The sequence below is a fragment of the Nannochloropsis gaditana genome (assembly GCF_000240725.1).
Source record: "Nannochloropsis gaditana CCMP526 unplaced genomic scaffold scaffold516, whole genome shotgun sequence".
Classification (NCBI taxonomy): domain Eukaryota; class Eustigmatophyceae; order Eustigmatales; family Monodopsidaceae; genus Microchloropsis; species Microchloropsis gaditana.
This window is the reverse complement of record NW_005803437.1, coordinates 5731-21641: the sequence shown is the minus strand read 5'-3', so window position 1 is coordinate 21641 and position 15911 is coordinate 5731. Positions and strand designations below refer to the sequence as shown.

The window sequence follows — 15911 nt, the reverse complement described above, 5'->3', positions numbered from 1 at the left end:
TAACCCTAACCCTAACCCTAACCCTAACCCTAACCCTAACCCTAACCCTAACCCTAACCCTAACCCTAACCCTAACCCTAACCCTAACCCTAACCCTAACCCTAACCCTAACCCTAACCCTAACCCTAACCCTAACCCTAACCCTACGCCCTAACAGCGTTCTTAACTCTTCGCGGCGGCATATGGGGCTTTGGAGCATCACTGCATCACTCTTCGCTTTGCCGTGAGGCCATTAGGCAGGTTCAATAGAAACTCGGGGTTGTCGACTGGATCTTTGCTTTCGAGCGTTACGGTGATGGCACTTTTGCCCTTCGCTACCAGGATCCCGCGCTTAGCATCGAGGCTTACTTTGGCCTTGAGGGAAAGCCGCGGACATTCTTGAGAGACAGGAGTGAGAATGTTTGCAAAGCCCAGGAGGGCGGGAAGAAAAATGCTGGAGCAATTTTTCATACTTTATCTCGTCAATCGATGCTGTATAGGTGCTTTGATATTTGTTTTCAAGCATCCGACGTGTTGCGTTGTGAAATTATACGGAAGCATCGGTACAAAACGTACATAAAATCTGGGTGATACAGCTATCTGCAACGGCTAATTGTAGAGCTTTATTGATTTGATATCACATGGCTTGACCACGATGAGAATATCTGCGTCGCTTGTAACCTTTCATTTTTCACAGGACTGCCAGGGTGTCGCCAGAAGCTCATCAAGCCACGAATTTTAGGGACCACCACCAATTACCACAATGGCATACAACAACCCAAAACAGTGCAAGCAATAAAAAAGCGATGAAAGTCCATGAACATCATCATACGAATTGGTCCGATCATTTGAGGAGAGATATATGGAGAATGCTGGTTCCAAGACAGAATAACACCGCACACAGTATGCTTTTCATCGCGTACCTTCTGAAATGTTGGGCAAGTGAAGACCGAGGAGGATGGCCTTCAGTAAATGTCCACATATGTATCCAACACGGTACTTGCGTTAAGTGATCAACATCGGAAGACCTGACTACCAGGCCTCTCCTCCCGTCCGTCTCTACGGTCCTGACGGCGATGACGCGCGCCCGCCGTCTCCTTGGCTGGAGGCACCGCCGAGCGTCGCGGTTGTTGGAGTGCTGGACCCAACGAATGGAGAAATGGCCGCGGAATGCGAGGGAGAGGGGGAGGGCGGGACGGAGGACCGATTGCTTGAGCCAGGTTGAACTCTGGATTTTTGGCAGGGAGGATACGGGAGAGACTGAGTAATATGCAATCTACATAAGGCTAAGGGTGAGGCGAGCGCGAGATGCGGAACGAGGGGAAAGGTACGACAGAAATCGGACCAAGATGTCAGCCCTTCCGCGTCACGAGATTTTGATATGTCAGGTCCATGCCACCGGAGAGGTAGAAGAGGAGAAAGGGAGAACCAAGGCGCCCCCTGTCCTTTCTTCTCACCGCTCGATCGGCAGGCCTAGCTTTCTGTACCGGCGTTCGATGAAAGCCGCCACCTCAGACCTATTGCTCTGCCTCGCCCACTCCAAAGGAGTGAGGCCCCATACGTTAGGAAGCTGAATGTCATTCGACTTCATCTGTGGGATCGGAGAGGGAGGTAAACAATACAAGAAATGCCACCACCATGGGCCCAGCATCGCCCACAGCGCCGGCCAGCGCACGCGTGTCCTCCCTTCCGGCAAAGGCTCCCACCTTCTCGAAGATCTCGCGCGCGCTATCGATCTTCCCAAACCAGGCAGCCATCATGAAGGGCGTGTGCTGCAAGTGGTCCTGGACGTTGGGATCTGCCCCCCCCTTGTACAGCAGCTCCTTGATGCACGCTGTTTGACCCCTGAAAGGTGGGTGGGGTGAGCGCGTGGAGAGACAAGGAGGAGTCAGTGCGATATGAGAACGTGAGTTGCCCCCTCTCACGGGGCCTCATTTGTCAGAAAGAAGCCCCAAAAATGGGACCACCACGGCAGATTGGCGTTTCAACGGCAGACACCTCTCGCCATTGGGCTTAACTCACGGCCTCTCATGATCACGAGAGGAGCAAGGCCGCTCGCATGACCTGCCTTCGCTGTCCTGAGTCCTCACCAGTAGGCGGCTCGATGAAGAGGTGTGAGTCCGTTTTTGTCCGCGGCGTTGGCGTCGGCATTGTGCTTCAAGAGATCCTGGTCGAAAGACGTCAAGTAGGAAATATGGGATGGAAAAGAAGGTGGGAATAGGGGGCTCTGAGGACTGGATTGAAGGATGACGGAAGAGGCCCTCATGCTTAGGCACATTCAGGGTTCGGGCTGGGGTAAGTCGCGCAGAGCCGAGACACAGGCGCCGAGATGGACCCTGTTTGCGAGCGCCTTACCTCCACCACCTTCTCGTGGCCTTTCCCTGCGGCCCAGTGCAAGGGCGTGTAGCCCGCCTTGTCGACAGCCGCGGGCGACGCCCCTGCTTGCAGGAGCAAGCGGACGGCCTCCACGACCCCCTGGATGGCAGGGGAGGGAACAGACCAAAACCAAAATTCCTGAACTCTGAAGGTGTATTCAGGCCGGCACACGGGGGACACACGACAGGGCGTCCATCCTAAGCGTCTCCTCATCCTCTTCATCACCGCGTAGGGCATTCTTTTTTTTGCGCACCTGACCAATCTATCCCCATGTACCCTAAGACGAGTCCTTACCTCTGCAGCTGCTACGTGCAAAGGTGTCTCCTCATCCATTCTCCCTTTCGCATGAACGAGAGCCTGCTAGGTGCCAGAAACCAAAGGAGACTGAGGGTCGAATACTCCGTGGCGTGACGCAGTGTTGGTGCTTTAAGAGCAATGAACTCCAGCAAATGCGCCTCAAAATCGCTCTACGAGTCCCTGTTGAGCAAACCCTTGCACCAAACACAAGCCTCCAGTCCATTTTTCTGTTTCAGCTTGCTGCTCACCTTGTTTTGACTCAGAAGCACACGCAAGCGCCCCAAGTCCACCTCTTTTTTTTCCTGAGTGACGCTTCCGCGGCACTGAATTAGCTGAAATATCTCCTCCACGCTCATTTCTGGGATACTATAGCATGAGCAGGCCCTGTGGTTAGGTGCATATTGTAATCTAAGTTACCTGAGACAGGACTGTGCATGCGGTGTGATGGAAAAGATGGCGCTTTGTGCGGTGTTCGATGCACGGGACTAGGCGGAGGAAGGCTTTCTAGACGTGCATTTTAAGGCTTGCATCCTACGCATTACTGTCATACATATATGCCAGCGTATATAAACGCGGTGTACGGGTGTTTAAAGGCGACTTTGTATAAACCAGAGGCGGGCTCTGTGCTCGCTCGCTCCAGCCTGAGAAGTGGGGAGGTTAGAGATCTACCACGAATGTGACTCTGAAAACCCTGTACCTCGTTATGTACACCACTTGAGAGCTTTGAAAGCTTTACCTGCTGTCCTAGATGTTTTGAAAAAGTTTTTCTACGAACGAAATAGGAAAAAAAGAAGATAACGTGAAATTATACGCCGCTGGCTCTTCAGCGTAGCATACAAAGTTTCCCCTCATGTTGCCATGGGTATCGCGATGATTACATTACATCGAATAATCAGAGCTCATGTTCCGTACTGTTCTCTTTCCTTCAACTTGTCCTTTTGTGTGCTTTTACCAAATGCATCATAGCTGCTTTCTATTCTCTCCCGCATTGCACAAACGTGTTGGCTAAGCAGTCATTCGAACGAAGAAAAACTTCCAAATTCTCTTTTCCATGACTATCTAACACATAAGGTCCTATGAAATATCGCACTCGAAAGATGGTTTCAAGATATACAGCGTTGTACCCAAATCGTGCCTTTTTAGTGCTCCTTCCAACTCCACCAGCCCTTCACACGAGCAGTGCACAAACAACATCGTGCGATGAATGGCTTTCTAAATATATGCAGCTCCGACGCTTCAAGCCCCGTCTCGGGGAAGGTGCATGCGCCCATGCCTAGATTGAAATGAGTGCGCCAGCTAAGAGATGAAGGCCCTGCCCTTGACTTTCGAAAGGTCTTCCTTAGTGGGCACCGTGTAGGCGCTTCCGCCATCGTAGCCTGCAAACACCTAGATTTTACAGAGACAAAAAGGGCGCACAAGGTTAAACTGTTCACGAGGTAAACAAAATATAGATGACTGAAGCTATTGCCGGCGAGGCGTTTGGTCCAAGAAGGTTGTACGTAAGGGGAAAAAATGGGCTTCATTCTGTTGCTCGGGTGTTTACCTTGGCGGCGATCTCCACGCTAGCATCCTTCGGCACGAGCCCTGGAGGGATGGGGACGCGCTCATCGATGCTGATCCCGCTTTTGGTGATGGCCTCATACTGTGGGAAGGGGGTAGGAGGTCAGGACCGGGACGCGCTCAATACTGAGGACTGCTTGTCCGACGGTCATCCGTGAGCGAGAACGCAGAGGAAGGGGGCGAGAGGATGGTACATGCGCGCCGTACGCTACGCATGCTCGGGGATGTGGTGTACTTCCCTTTCAGCCATGGGCGTCCTCGTAACATCCCTGCTTTCGCCCAATTGAAACATCGTCATAATTTAGCCCCCACCCCTCCCCCCGGTGGCTGACCTTCATATCTGACATGGAGATGAACCTATGAATTCTGGTCACGCCCAGCCAATGCAAAGGGTCGGGCATGAGCGCCTACAGGTACGCAAAATCAGGATGATAGGGAACGATGAAGGGAGATGAGTAATTCTACCCACTCACCCAGAAAAGTTAAAGTCTTTCGGTTCCATACTTTGACTTTTTGGGCGCCCCCGTCCTCCCCCCTCACACGCATTGCCCTAGAGGTGGTAAAAACAGCCCCCCCTGATATATATATATATCAAACACTTTTACATGCACACAAGATCGATTCCTCCGACGTGCAAGGCCTGTATTTCGTGCGTGTCTTACCTGAAAGCGCGTGTCGGTGATGCCTGCCACATGCTGCGTGCAGTTGAAGTATTCGTCGGCCCTGTCTCCACCTAAACTCCATATACAGGCGACATAATGAGGAGGCAAATCCCAAGCAATTAAATATATATAGTGGGAATACCAGACACAACGTTGAGAAGATTCGAGGAGGGATGGGGATTAGGAAGGGACCGAAGGAGTGTGGGAGGAGGCATGCTGCTGCCACAGAGAGGAAGAAAAAGACGAGGGACCCGCTGTCCCTGGGGCATAGGACCGACACGAGGTAGGTGAGAGACGGTGGGAGAAGTGGCCCCTCCGGGCGAGGGCTCTCACCTTCCTGGCGCTTGCGCATGTTGTAGACGAGGTACTTGGTCACCTCGCCCAGCGCCCTCCCCTCCTTCCGGTAATACACGATGATGCCTGGGAGGACGGTTGAGAGGGCAAGCGTCAGGGGTGTGCAATCTTCGTCCATCAAACGTTGTGACGAGTTGTTCCAGAGCTAAAACCATCGTGGAAAAATGCCAAAGGCAGCGACCATCCCCTTCACTCCATCCCCTTCCCGTCCCCCTCCTTGCTCACCGGTCCCGCCCTCAACCGCCGTTCTCACACATTCCTCGATCGCGTGGATCAAGTACGGCCGGCAAGTGCAAATGTCAGACCCAAACACGTCGGATCCTGGGGGAAACAACGGCAGAGAAGGAGAGAGGGCGGGGCGAAGGGGCGAAGGTATGTGTGAGTCTGTGTATGGCACGGTTTTAGTTGATCATTCAACGGGTGTTTCGAAAACCTGTCACACAAAGATTCACCGTTGCACTCGTCGTGGACCCGGGCCGTGAGAGGCACGCTCTCGTCAGGAATTTTCTCGGGGTCGCCGAAAATGTAGACAGTGCTGCCGCCGATGGGGGGGAGAAAAACCTGGTGGAGGGGCAGCGGGAGAGAGGGAAGAGTAGAGGAGTGACGGAGAGAATGCAGGCGAATTGAGGCGAAAATGCGATGACTGGGGGGGAAAAAAGGGTAGGAGCGACAGAGAAGGGAGCGAAGGGTTGACAGAGCGGTAGGAGACGGATGCCACAACATCTCGAGCAACTCGTAAGACGGGGTTACCTTGATGTCGGGGCGGGTGATGAGCTCGGGGTACATCATGTTGGTCTCCACGAAGAGGGTCTCGCGGAGCTTGGCCTCCGACACAGAGAAGCGCTCCGCCACCGCAGGCAGGTACCAGACCGGCTCAATGGCAGCCTAGGGGGAGGAGCGTCAAAAAGGCGCGCATGGAGACGAGGGGATAGCGGGCATAGGGTTTCTTCAAGGCTCAGGAAGGGCATGTGCGGGAAAGGATCGAGCTCAGAGCCCCCTCTACGAGCCGTCGTAGCTCGCCTCATCCCTCCCTAGATTCCCCCCTTTCCCCCTCCCGCCCTTTACCTTGGTCACATTCACTTGCCCGTCTTTGGTCAGCACATTTCCGTCCGCGTGCAAGCGGCCCAACTTCATCGCCTGGGAGGGTAGAGAGGGGAAGGTAGGAGTTCGGTGGGGGAATGAAAACGATAGCAGGACCTAAGCGGGCGGCAGGAGAGGACGAAGGTCAAGCCGTGGGGAGGAGCCCCTGTCAAGCCGCTAGGAGGCTAGGGGATTACCTGGCTAATCTCGGAGAGCTCGATGTGTGCCTGAGATAAGGGGGGCGTGAGACGAGGACGAGGAGATGAGGACAAGGACCGGGTCAAGCCCCGCGTAGGTCTTGACTGAGAGAGGAAGCTTTCCTTCCTCCCTCCCCCCCCTTCTCCTGACAAGTGTCTTCCTCACCTTGGTCACGGCGATGGTGGGACGTATGTCGAAGCCCTTCCGGAGGTACGCGGAGAAAGCCTCCTGTGATTATCGAAGGGGAGGACGGTCGCAGTGAGCGGGGAAGAGGGCGGATCACCTTGGAGGGGGAAAGGATACGGGCCGGCCAAGGGCTGAACGCCGACCTGAGTGACGTGACCGAAAGGATCCATGGCGACGATCTTGTGGTGCGCCCACCTAAGGGCCAAGCGGGCGTCACGGTAAGGGAAGAGGGAGGGATCGAAGAGGATTAAATGAAAAAGTGAGATGAGCTCGGGCTAACTGTCGGGAAAGCGTCGGCCAGCCGAGGTAAGACCACCTATGCCTCCTCAACTAATACCCTATATCCCGCACTTTATGCCTCCCCTGTATCCGCCCGGCCTCATACAACCCGCCCTCCCCCTCCACCCACCACTGGGGAAAGGGCCCGATCTTGGCCACGGGCGTCGTGTTCTCGAACCTGGGCTTGTAGTAGGGGTCCAGCGCCCCGGCTGCGACTGCCAGGGCCTGAAAGAGGGAATATATAGGGGGGTGCGTGAGCGAGTGGGAAGAGGAAGGCGCTGGCCAGTCCGTTCGCACCTTGTAAATGCAGTAGGAGCCTGAGTGGGCTCCGATGGCGTTCCTCTGTCGGGTGGGGAGACGAAAAGCGAACATTCCGTTACCATTTTGGCTCTTCTTTTATAGTACTGACTACACTTGATGCGTCCCATTCCATTTGTATTCCCTCCCCCTTCCTCCTCCTCTCCCACCTGGCTCTGGTGCCGCGTGGTGGCAACGATGGGCCCGCGGACCTCGGGGTCCTCCTCGCCCCACTGTCGCGTTGCATGAGGTGGGTGAAAAGGGTTAGTGTCCTCAAGATCACGACTGGGCTCGCTTCGAGGTTGCCTAGTCGTTCCTGGACTTATTGTCTCTTACCTTCATGGGGATAGGGTCAGAGCCAAACTGTTGATCGTGAGTGGTGAGAGTGTAGCACTCTGGCTTGGCCAGATCAGGCTCAGGGATGGTCGATTCTATGACAATAGGATGTATGTGAGGAGATTAGATGGAATGGCGTGCTTGCTAAGGGTAGTCGCTTCAGGACATGAGATGAGATGGTGAGGCAGTCTGAGACTGACTTCTCGTGGCAATGACGCCAGGCGGATGGTAGCAGGTCTCATCACGCTGCTCCAGCCCAACCTCAAAAGAAAAGAAGTATGACGCACCATCAATAGAGCTCCGACGCTTGCCCAGGGTCGAAATGCCATGCATGGTGTCAATTGAAGAGTAGTGATGAATGTATATCGGTCCTTCCTTGCAAAGGTGTATCCACGGCCTTTAAATTTCCACGCGTAAAGGTTCTGAAACTACATATTTGTCCAATGTAGATATATGAGAATACATTAATTGAGTATCCGGCCCTTGTAAGAGAAATGACTTCCTTTGAAATAATGGATGAGCAGTCTTTTTTGCTGGTCTCTTCAATCCCTCGCCCCGTTCGCTCAAATCGATCCCGCGATGGTTTGAGCCTCTGCACCGCATGCGCAATGGGCCACTTTGGCAAGGATTACTAGTCTTCCCTTCCGTCCTCGCTGTCCTTTTATATTCTATTGGACTAAAATAATACTTTCTCGCCTAAGGGTGCACCTATGGGCGAGATGCCTGGTCTTTCCCTCCTTATCATTCGTGAATAATATGAGTATATGAGTAGCTAACCTCCTCCTAATACCAGCTGCACACTTTTCTTGTATGCCACTCAACTGCTGCACAATCACGTAGACAAAATGGATGTGATTATTGCTCAATTTTTCATTGAGATCATACAGAAGGCAGCCTTTTGTGTGCACCCGACCACGGAGGTCTTGACTCTTCTTCAGCGTTGCGTCCCTCTTCCCTCCTCCTCACGAGACAGGGAACCTAAAGCTAAGCTTTCAAGCACTTTACCATCAAAGGTACTCATTCAACGACTAAAGCGCACTCATTTGAATATTCTACTATTTCTCAAAGCCTATATTGTCCTTTCATACATAGCGTCACCTTCGTCACTTCCCGACTTCGTCCCCTTTCTTGACTTCATATCTAATCACAATGACAAATCAATGTCAATTGCCCTACAAGGTACAGTCTGTGCGGACGTAGAGGGAAGACAAGTCGGAGTATAACTTTCGACACAGCTCAGGGTGTATGATCTTAGACGGCTCGGGATACATGATCTTGAAAATGAATGAAGCCGGTTTAGGTTTCGGGAGTAGATTATTCAGTTCTCCGTCGTATACGAATGAACATAATTTATATAGCCCTTCTCCATGGAAGACCACTGTCGTCTTCTGGCTGCGTTGGAAAGGCTGGCACCTGCCGCTGTTCCACAGCCTCCTTCGTCAGTCTTTTTCGAATTGTCCGCACCACCAGTCGAGGAAGGTGATGCCAAGTCGGTGTCCCAGAAGGGGGGCTTGAGTCCAGGTAGTCACAGCAGTCATCAATCAAAACATGCCTGGACGGGGAGGGAATGGTCGATACTGGCGGCGAGTGTGGGAAAGGAGCGAAGTGTCATGGAGGTGAGCAGGGAAGCATATTTCTGGGCCAGCGAGAAAAGCAAAGTACCGAGGTTACAACCTTGCCATTCTCAAGTGTTATCTTGCTACTGTCCACCCCTTTACCTCTGCCAGATCAAGTTGCATGCACATCAGTACTTCCTAAAGCTGCATGCCTCCCTCGGCAGCGACCCGCCCTTGCTCCTCCCTCCGACTGAGGCAGAGACAGTCGTAGCCGGGGGGCATATAAACCATCACGAGAGCTTAGAAGAGGTAAACAAAGCGAAAGTGAGGGAAGGGAAGAGTGAAAAAAGAGACCAAGAAGCAATCTTGCCCCTGGAAAAGCAGATTGAGTCTCAAGGGGAGGAGTCTCAGGAGTTTATGCCGAGGCAAGGGGAGCAGAAGGAATGTGAACACGAGGGGACCCCGGGAAATGAGGATGCGAGAAGGCAACAGGAAGTGCATGGAGCTCAGCAAAATATAAATTTGGTCAAAATATGTGCTGAGAGCGGGATTGGGGCCGTGAATGATGGAAAGAAGACTGTCAATGGTGAGAATGCAGCAGAAAACACAGATCTCAGGCAGGAAAACTTCATTGCCAATCCAACGACTGACGGAGAAAGTACTCGCTATCCCCAGTAAGGGAGCAAAGGATTCTGTCGAGCAGCTTCAATTTGCGTGCTTGTAGCAGTAGCTGATTCCGTATATGTGGAGAGCTAGAGAGGAAAGTGAAGAGAGGCCGGTGCCCGTGAAAACATGCAAACATGAGGAAGCGATGCAGCTGAAAAAGTAAACCGGCTTTGCAAATAGGAGACAGGATGCAGTACGAAGAAAGGCTACGAGTGCTGCAAATGATCGATGGCCGTGAGTCTGAGGTAGCGACATCTGCACCCCAAAGAGAACAAGGAAGGTAGAAGAGGAAAAGTCTGAAAATCATGCTGAACGGACATCTGGGAACAATGGGGGTTACCAACCGCGAGGGATGCTTGAGTAAAATAATCTGGGAATGATGACGATCTAACTTACGAGCATTCTCCAGGCCACTACTGGATGGTCCTGAAACTTTTTTCACAAGCTATACCTCTGAAGGCGGGAGACGTACGGATTGGAGGTATTGACCGTAGACGAAAAGCACTTTGACAAAGATAGAATATCCACCCGAAGGTATGCAGAAAACGCTCCCTGGACAGCCACAGACTGAGAGAAAGGTAGCTTTGAATTTCAATGCATTGTTACTCTGAATAAATGGGGGCCAAAGGAGGGCTTAGAGCAAGTTCCTCGAATACTCCCTCAAAATAAATCTAAATACGACTTGTACTGGAAGAGCTCGCTACTTCGCTTATCCCATGGTGGCAAGCCAGCCTTTGCCACCAGGCAAACCGTCAAGCTCTGCACACCCCCTTCCATGGCGATCCCCTCCCCTTTCCGCCCGTCGCCCCCTGACACTCCCTTTGAACATCCGTGCGGGACAAGGGCCTATCTTCCCGCACTTTTCCTCAAGGCTCCCTGTTCGAGGCTGACTTTTCCAGTACGCTTTGCATCTCCTGGTCCCCTGTCAAATGCATGAGAGCCCCCTTCAGCATAACCCTCTTAGTTTTTCCCGCCTACCAACCCTCCCTCACCTGCCACAACACTCGAGACACTGCCACAGTCGTGAATATTGAGGATGGCCTCGGCAATGAGGGGCGCCACCGACAGTTGATGAATCTTGTCGTGAAGGGGATGAATCTCGATGGCCCTGGGGGAAATTCCAGATAGAAAGAGTTGTGTTGGTGATTAAGGACTTGTCTCAGGAGGGCACTGAGCATTGGGGAATGGAGCATCCGGCGAGGGGATAAAGGCTCTTGACATAAGGATAGTAAACGCCGAATCAATCTCCGATCTGAGGGAAAAGCCAGGGCAGTATACGAGTGGGCAAAGTCATACCTGAGGTACGAGTCTTCCTTCCTCCCCTACTCTCTCCTTCTGTCCCTCCCTCTCACTCACTCCCTCCCTCCCTCCCTCGCTTCAACTTCCCCTGCCTTCTCCATTTCCTGTCTCGCCCTCCTCTTTCCCTCCCTCTGCCCTCTTCTACCTGCTCTTTCCTCCCTCTAGGGGCATGGTATTGGTGACCACCACGAACTGAAGATTCTCACATTCTTGGACTCGTTTCTGTCCGTCTCTCGAGAAACTTGAATACAGAGAGGAAGTAAGGAAGAAGGACAAGTAAGGAAAGAAGAAGAGGGCGAGGTGTTTCCAGAGCAAGAAAGAGGAACGTGCTGCGGAAAAAGTGAGAGAGTGCAGGAAAGGAAAGAGAAAAGAAAATGTGTATACCGCGCATGCGTCGCAAAGCCGTAGACCCTATCGGCGCCCTCCCCCTTGAGCAAATCGACCGTGGTGGCCAAAGTCTTCCCCGTGTCTAAGAGGTCGTCGACGATGATGCACGTCCGCCTGGATAAAAAAAGGGAGAGTGCTTCATAGGCATCAAGATAGAAATCAACTCCATTTTGTCTGCATCCGTCCCTCGCGATTCATCCACCCTTCCACGGACAGGATTTACGACGTCCATAGGAAGGGAGAGCCAAGATCTCACGCACCCCGTAACATCACCGATCAGCTGTCGGAAAATGCGGCCATCCGCGTCCCGAAATTTGGAGACCATGGCCTGAGAGGAAGGAGGGAAGGATGAGGTGAGAAAGTGAGCGGCACAAGGTGGAACGCAGCGACGGGCAAAGAGAAAAGAGAAAGGAAAGTAGAAGTACGTGGACTCCAGCGAAATCCGGGAAGGGACAAAAAAGAAAAAAATGATGAAGGCAAGCGAGAGACAAGATGATGAAATCAGGGGAGGGAAAGAGTACGTAGATAAAGGTGGAAGCAGACCGCGGGTAAGGAAAGGGCCAGATGCGTCCTTTGGATTATCTCGCGATATCCACTCGTCTCACCATGTCGACAGACACATGGGGCCCCAGGAGCTTCGAAAGTCGTTCGCGGAAAATGCGAGCGCGGCGAACTTGTCCTTCGTGGGGGCGACGACGGTGACAATGGGACACGGGCCTGGCGAGGGGGTTTGGGTGGAGCAGAAGAGGGAATGCAAGGATATACGAGTCACTTGAGCGACACGCATCGTCTTGATGGGCTGTGATGGGTGGCACCGTCCGATTCCCTCCTTCCGATCTCTGGACGTGAGGAAGATTTACCTAGGCTGGTGGCACGGTTGAGGACAGTGTAGCGGGAGGAGGAGGAGGATACCCCCGCGGGCTGGAGAAAAGGAAAATTTGGGGAGGCGGGAAATGACGCATGAGAAAACATCGGCAGGCTACGCAGTTTGAAATTATGGGATTGAGCACGAGGCGTGGAGAGGGACAGGGGAAAAAAAAACAAGACGCACGTGCAGGGCGTGCCGCTTGAAGTCAGGCACGTTCTCAACGAAGTAAGCGGCGGCGGCGGCGGCGGGGGTAAGGTGATCGACGGGGACGCGGGGGGAGAAGAATCCCTGGAGATGTTCGGAAGAAGGCACGCGTCGCGGGGAGCAGGGAAGGGAGAATGAGGGAGGGTAGACGAGGGCAAAGAGATTGTCCGTCAAGACAGCCTTCTAGAACACACACGAAACTACTCATCCGTTCAGTTCCATTTCGTGTGTGCCTTATAACGACCCCTCCCCTCCCTCTCTCCGCCCCCTTCCGCACCTGGATCTGACCGGAGTGGAGGTCAACAGAGACGACGCGGTCCACGCCCACCTCCTACATTGGGAAGAGAGGGAAGAAAAAGGCGGGAAGGCGGGACAACAGAGAGGGAACACAATGCGGTCATTGATCACAGAGGGTTGCGAAAAGATTCCGAGCATGGGATCCTCCCTGTCCCAGACACACGCCTTAGGGTGATCCTTCTGAAAGGCTGAGGACAAGGCAGAACACCCAAGATAAATCATATGCGAATCAGAAAGGCCTGGCTCCGAAGAAAGGTGGACGACGGGAAGCAAACAGCGAGCAAACACAGACAGGGATCAGGGACGCAAAGAGGGGGAGGCTGGAAAAAGGAGGGTGGGAACAACGTACTTCCAGCATGCGAGCGATATCGGCAGCTGCGATCGGTTCGCGGCGAAAAGGAGTGCGTTGGTCCTAAGGGGGGAAAGAATGAGAAACATAAGCTTTTAAAGAGACCGAGGCGTGGACGAAGCCTTGGTACAACGACAGAAAGTTTGAGGAGGGCGCGGATCTATTTCGCGATCTATCGTGAATGGTAGGGAGGAAGAGCAGCAGAGACACGATCGCAATTTTGGACAACTTTAAAGCAGGCCAGAAGAAGGATAGTGTGACGGACGCTGATAAAGGGCCGGGGAGAGGAGACTCTAACGATAAAATCCGCGGAGAGGACAGTGACAATAGTGTGAAGACAACGGTAAAGGAAACATCCAGGAAAAAGCATGCGCTAATGGGAGATCAAGAATGCCAGCCAAGTGAAAGCACTGAGAAGTCCGACCTGTCTCGCGTATCCAAAGTACGGAATCACGGCCGTGATGCGCTTAGCGGAGGCACGCCGCATGGTGGAGATGGAGAGTAGGAGTTCTATCACACTAGGGAGGGAAAGAAAGAGAGTTAAGGAAAGACAGGTTGGATGAGGGAGAAGGAATCGAAAGGGGGAAGCAAAGAGTGGGATAAAGCAGAAATTCGGGGAAAAGAGCCCGTCGCATCTCACAACCAGGCAGGGAGAGAGGAGGAACAAGGGGGAAAATGAAGGGCTCGAGGACTGACTTGTCGTTGGAGTTGGTGGGGATGATGACGAAACAATCGCGGCCTCGGATTTCTTGCAGGATGCGGATGAAGACCTCACCGTCCGCAAAGCTGGGAATAGAGAGGGAGGAGAAATGGAAGAAAAGGGAAATCAAGAGAGACTGGCGTCTGAGGGAGGCGCGCGATGAAGGGAAGGATGGAGGGCATGAAGAAAGATAGAGACAGTTCAGATAACGCGCAAAGAGTGAAAGATGTTGTCCACATGTCTGGATGGAAGGGCATCTGTCTGGCAACGCGACTGAATCGCTCCTCGTCGTTAGCCTCGACGCAGGGGGGGAAAAAAAAAGAGAATCGGGAAGAAATACAGAAGAAACGCTGAAGAGAAAAGCGAGAGAAGAAGGAAGCGTGGGCGAGGACGGTTAACTAACACATGGCAGGGAGGAGAAAAGAGAGCCAGACAACGGACCGTTTTACCACGCTGTTTCCAACGGGTATATTTAAGTAGTCGCAGATCTCCTCAGCAAGCAGAGGGTGAGAGGAGCCCGAGAAAACGACGAGGTTTGAGATGGTTGAAGGGTCCTGGCGGGGGCCTTCCGCTGGGAAAGGGTAGAGGGGACGGCGGAGGTGGGAGGTTATGGAACGTGGTGGAGGTCCGGAAACCGGGAAGAGAATGGGCACAGCCGAGTACACGGGAGGAAACGGCAGAAAAGGTAGGCCGGAAGAAGAAGAAGAAAAGAAGACGAGAAAAAATGATAATATTCAGTGTGAGGAGAGGGAAGGCTTCGACGCGGTCTTTGTCGAGAAGGATTTGACGTGCCTGTGGATCTCGCCTCGGATCGGTCGGCGACTGGCAGACAAGCGAAAGGACTTTGGATCGACAAAATAGCAAGAAACATCTCATACACGCTTTCCAGCGGGGGATATATCTCTAAATAGTATAGATCTCCCTCGTATCGCTTCAGATCCTCCTTTTACCTGCGGACCATCGCCACTTTGCCTTCAGCTCTTCAAATGTTCGGCTGGTGCGTCGAGCGAGGCGCTCAGCGACCTCACTTGCGTACCATCCTTCCTCCACCTGCATCAAACCCAACAAAAAGGTTATAGAAGGCAAATTTATATACATGGAGCTTAAACTTGATTATGGAAACCTTCAAGCCTCCTTAGAAGTTGCACGATATTCTATTGTCCCCATCAAGCATATTGCACTCCAGATGCGATCAGTCCCAAGCAACTCACCTCCCTTTCGTCCCCCTCGTCCATTCTGGTAATGCCCTTCGCCCCTAAATGAAGCCCTGCTATAGCTAACGCGCCCAGCATCCACAAGCCTTGTTTTGAGGGCCACCAAGCATGATTTCTATTCCTTCCCTGCCAGTGTCCGTTTTTACTGCCTTCGAATGGTCCGCACTGCATGTGAATATAAAGTTCGAGACACTTGAGGCGTGATAAATTTACAAGCTACAACACCTTCGTTTTATCGTACGCATTATTTCTTACGGTTGGAGAGGTCGACGTTCCTCTTGATAACCATGCACTATGTGTAACCGATGAGTGGCGCTGTATTTGGAAGACATAAGCAAGACTTCTTGTACTCCGCACTCTCAACACTGTACCGGCGTTGAGAATAGCACCTCTGCTTGTACCTCCAGCTAGCAAGCGACACGTTGCCATCCTTAAAGGCGTGTGTCCCCCTTTTCGCTACCCTATATGTCTTTAATGGTTGCAAGAACGTATAAAGAAGTGAAACTTATCGTGTGCGGCAATTATCAGTCCGTCTGGAGATTTCTCGTTCCGATCAATTCTGATTGCTTCGTTGTGCCTCAATATGATCCTAGGAAGTGAAATGGTCATGCCAAAACCCACCACGTAAAACATCCGTACGCGGTGTCGGGCTTATGGGAGCAATTTAATGTGTTGTACCGGTGAAAAGAGTTGAGGAAAGGGCAACCTAATCGCTAACACAAAACCTTTTAACCTCCCCTGATATATCAGCTTTTGCCGTAAAAATG

The 15911-nt window shown here is 52.5% G+C and overlaps 3 protein-coding genes across 3 annotated transcripts; all 3 read right to left on the bottom strand.

Moving 5' to 3' along the window:
* Window positions 1–1038: 1038 nt before the first annotated feature.
* Window positions 1039–3044, bottom strand: NGA_0239201 (cd4-specific ankyrin repeat protein; the record flags this gene model as incomplete). Its single annotated transcript, XM_005854410.1, has 6 exons — window positions 2901–3044; window positions 2335–2454; window positions 2070–2146; window positions 1686–1824; window positions 1437–1456; window positions 1039–1117 (listed from the first exon to the last, which is right to left on the bottom strand). Exons 1-6 carry the CDS (start codon window positions 3006–3008, stop codon window positions 1039–1041), a joined length of 543 nt encoding a protein of 180 aa, XP_005854472.1. The 5' UTR covers window positions 3009–3044.
* Window positions 3045–3518: 474 nt separating this feature from the next.
* On the bottom strand, window positions 3519–8034 carry NGA_0239010 (gtp cyclohydrolase ii). Its single transcript, XM_005854408.1, has 13 exons — window positions 7892–8034; window positions 7605–7699; window positions 7439–7501; window positions 7269–7313; window positions 7102–7196; window positions 6836–6887; window positions 6294–6365; window positions 5681–6113; window positions 5454–5549; window positions 5208–5294; window positions 4875–4945; window positions 4196–4294; window positions 3519–4038 (listed from the first exon to the last, which is right to left on the bottom strand). The coding sequence occupies exons 1-13, from the start codon at window positions 7935–7937 to the stop codon at window positions 3949–3951; spliced, it is 1344 nt and encodes a 447-aa protein (XP_005854470.1). The 5' UTR covers window positions 7938–8034; the 3' UTR covers window positions 3519–3948.
* Window positions 8035–10493: 2459 nt separating this feature from the next.
* On the bottom strand, window positions 10494–15626 carry NGA_0239100 (ribose-phosphate pyrophosphokinase). Its single transcript, XM_005854409.1, has 14 exons — window positions 15400–15626; window positions 15142–15185; window positions 14881–14980; window positions 14372–14501; window positions 13927–14016; window positions 13655–13748; window positions 13231–13293; window positions 12862–12915; window positions 12564–12767; window positions 12373–12433; window positions 12118–12229; window positions 11510–11626; window positions 10819–10934; window positions 10494–10748 (listed from the first exon to the last, which is right to left on the bottom strand). Exons 1-14 carry the CDS (start codon window positions 15431–15433, stop codon window positions 10693–10695), a joined length of 1275 nt encoding a protein of 424 aa, XP_005854471.1. The 5' UTR covers window positions 15434–15626; the 3' UTR covers window positions 10494–10692.
* Between the last annotated feature and the right edge of the window lie 285 nt (window positions 15627–15911).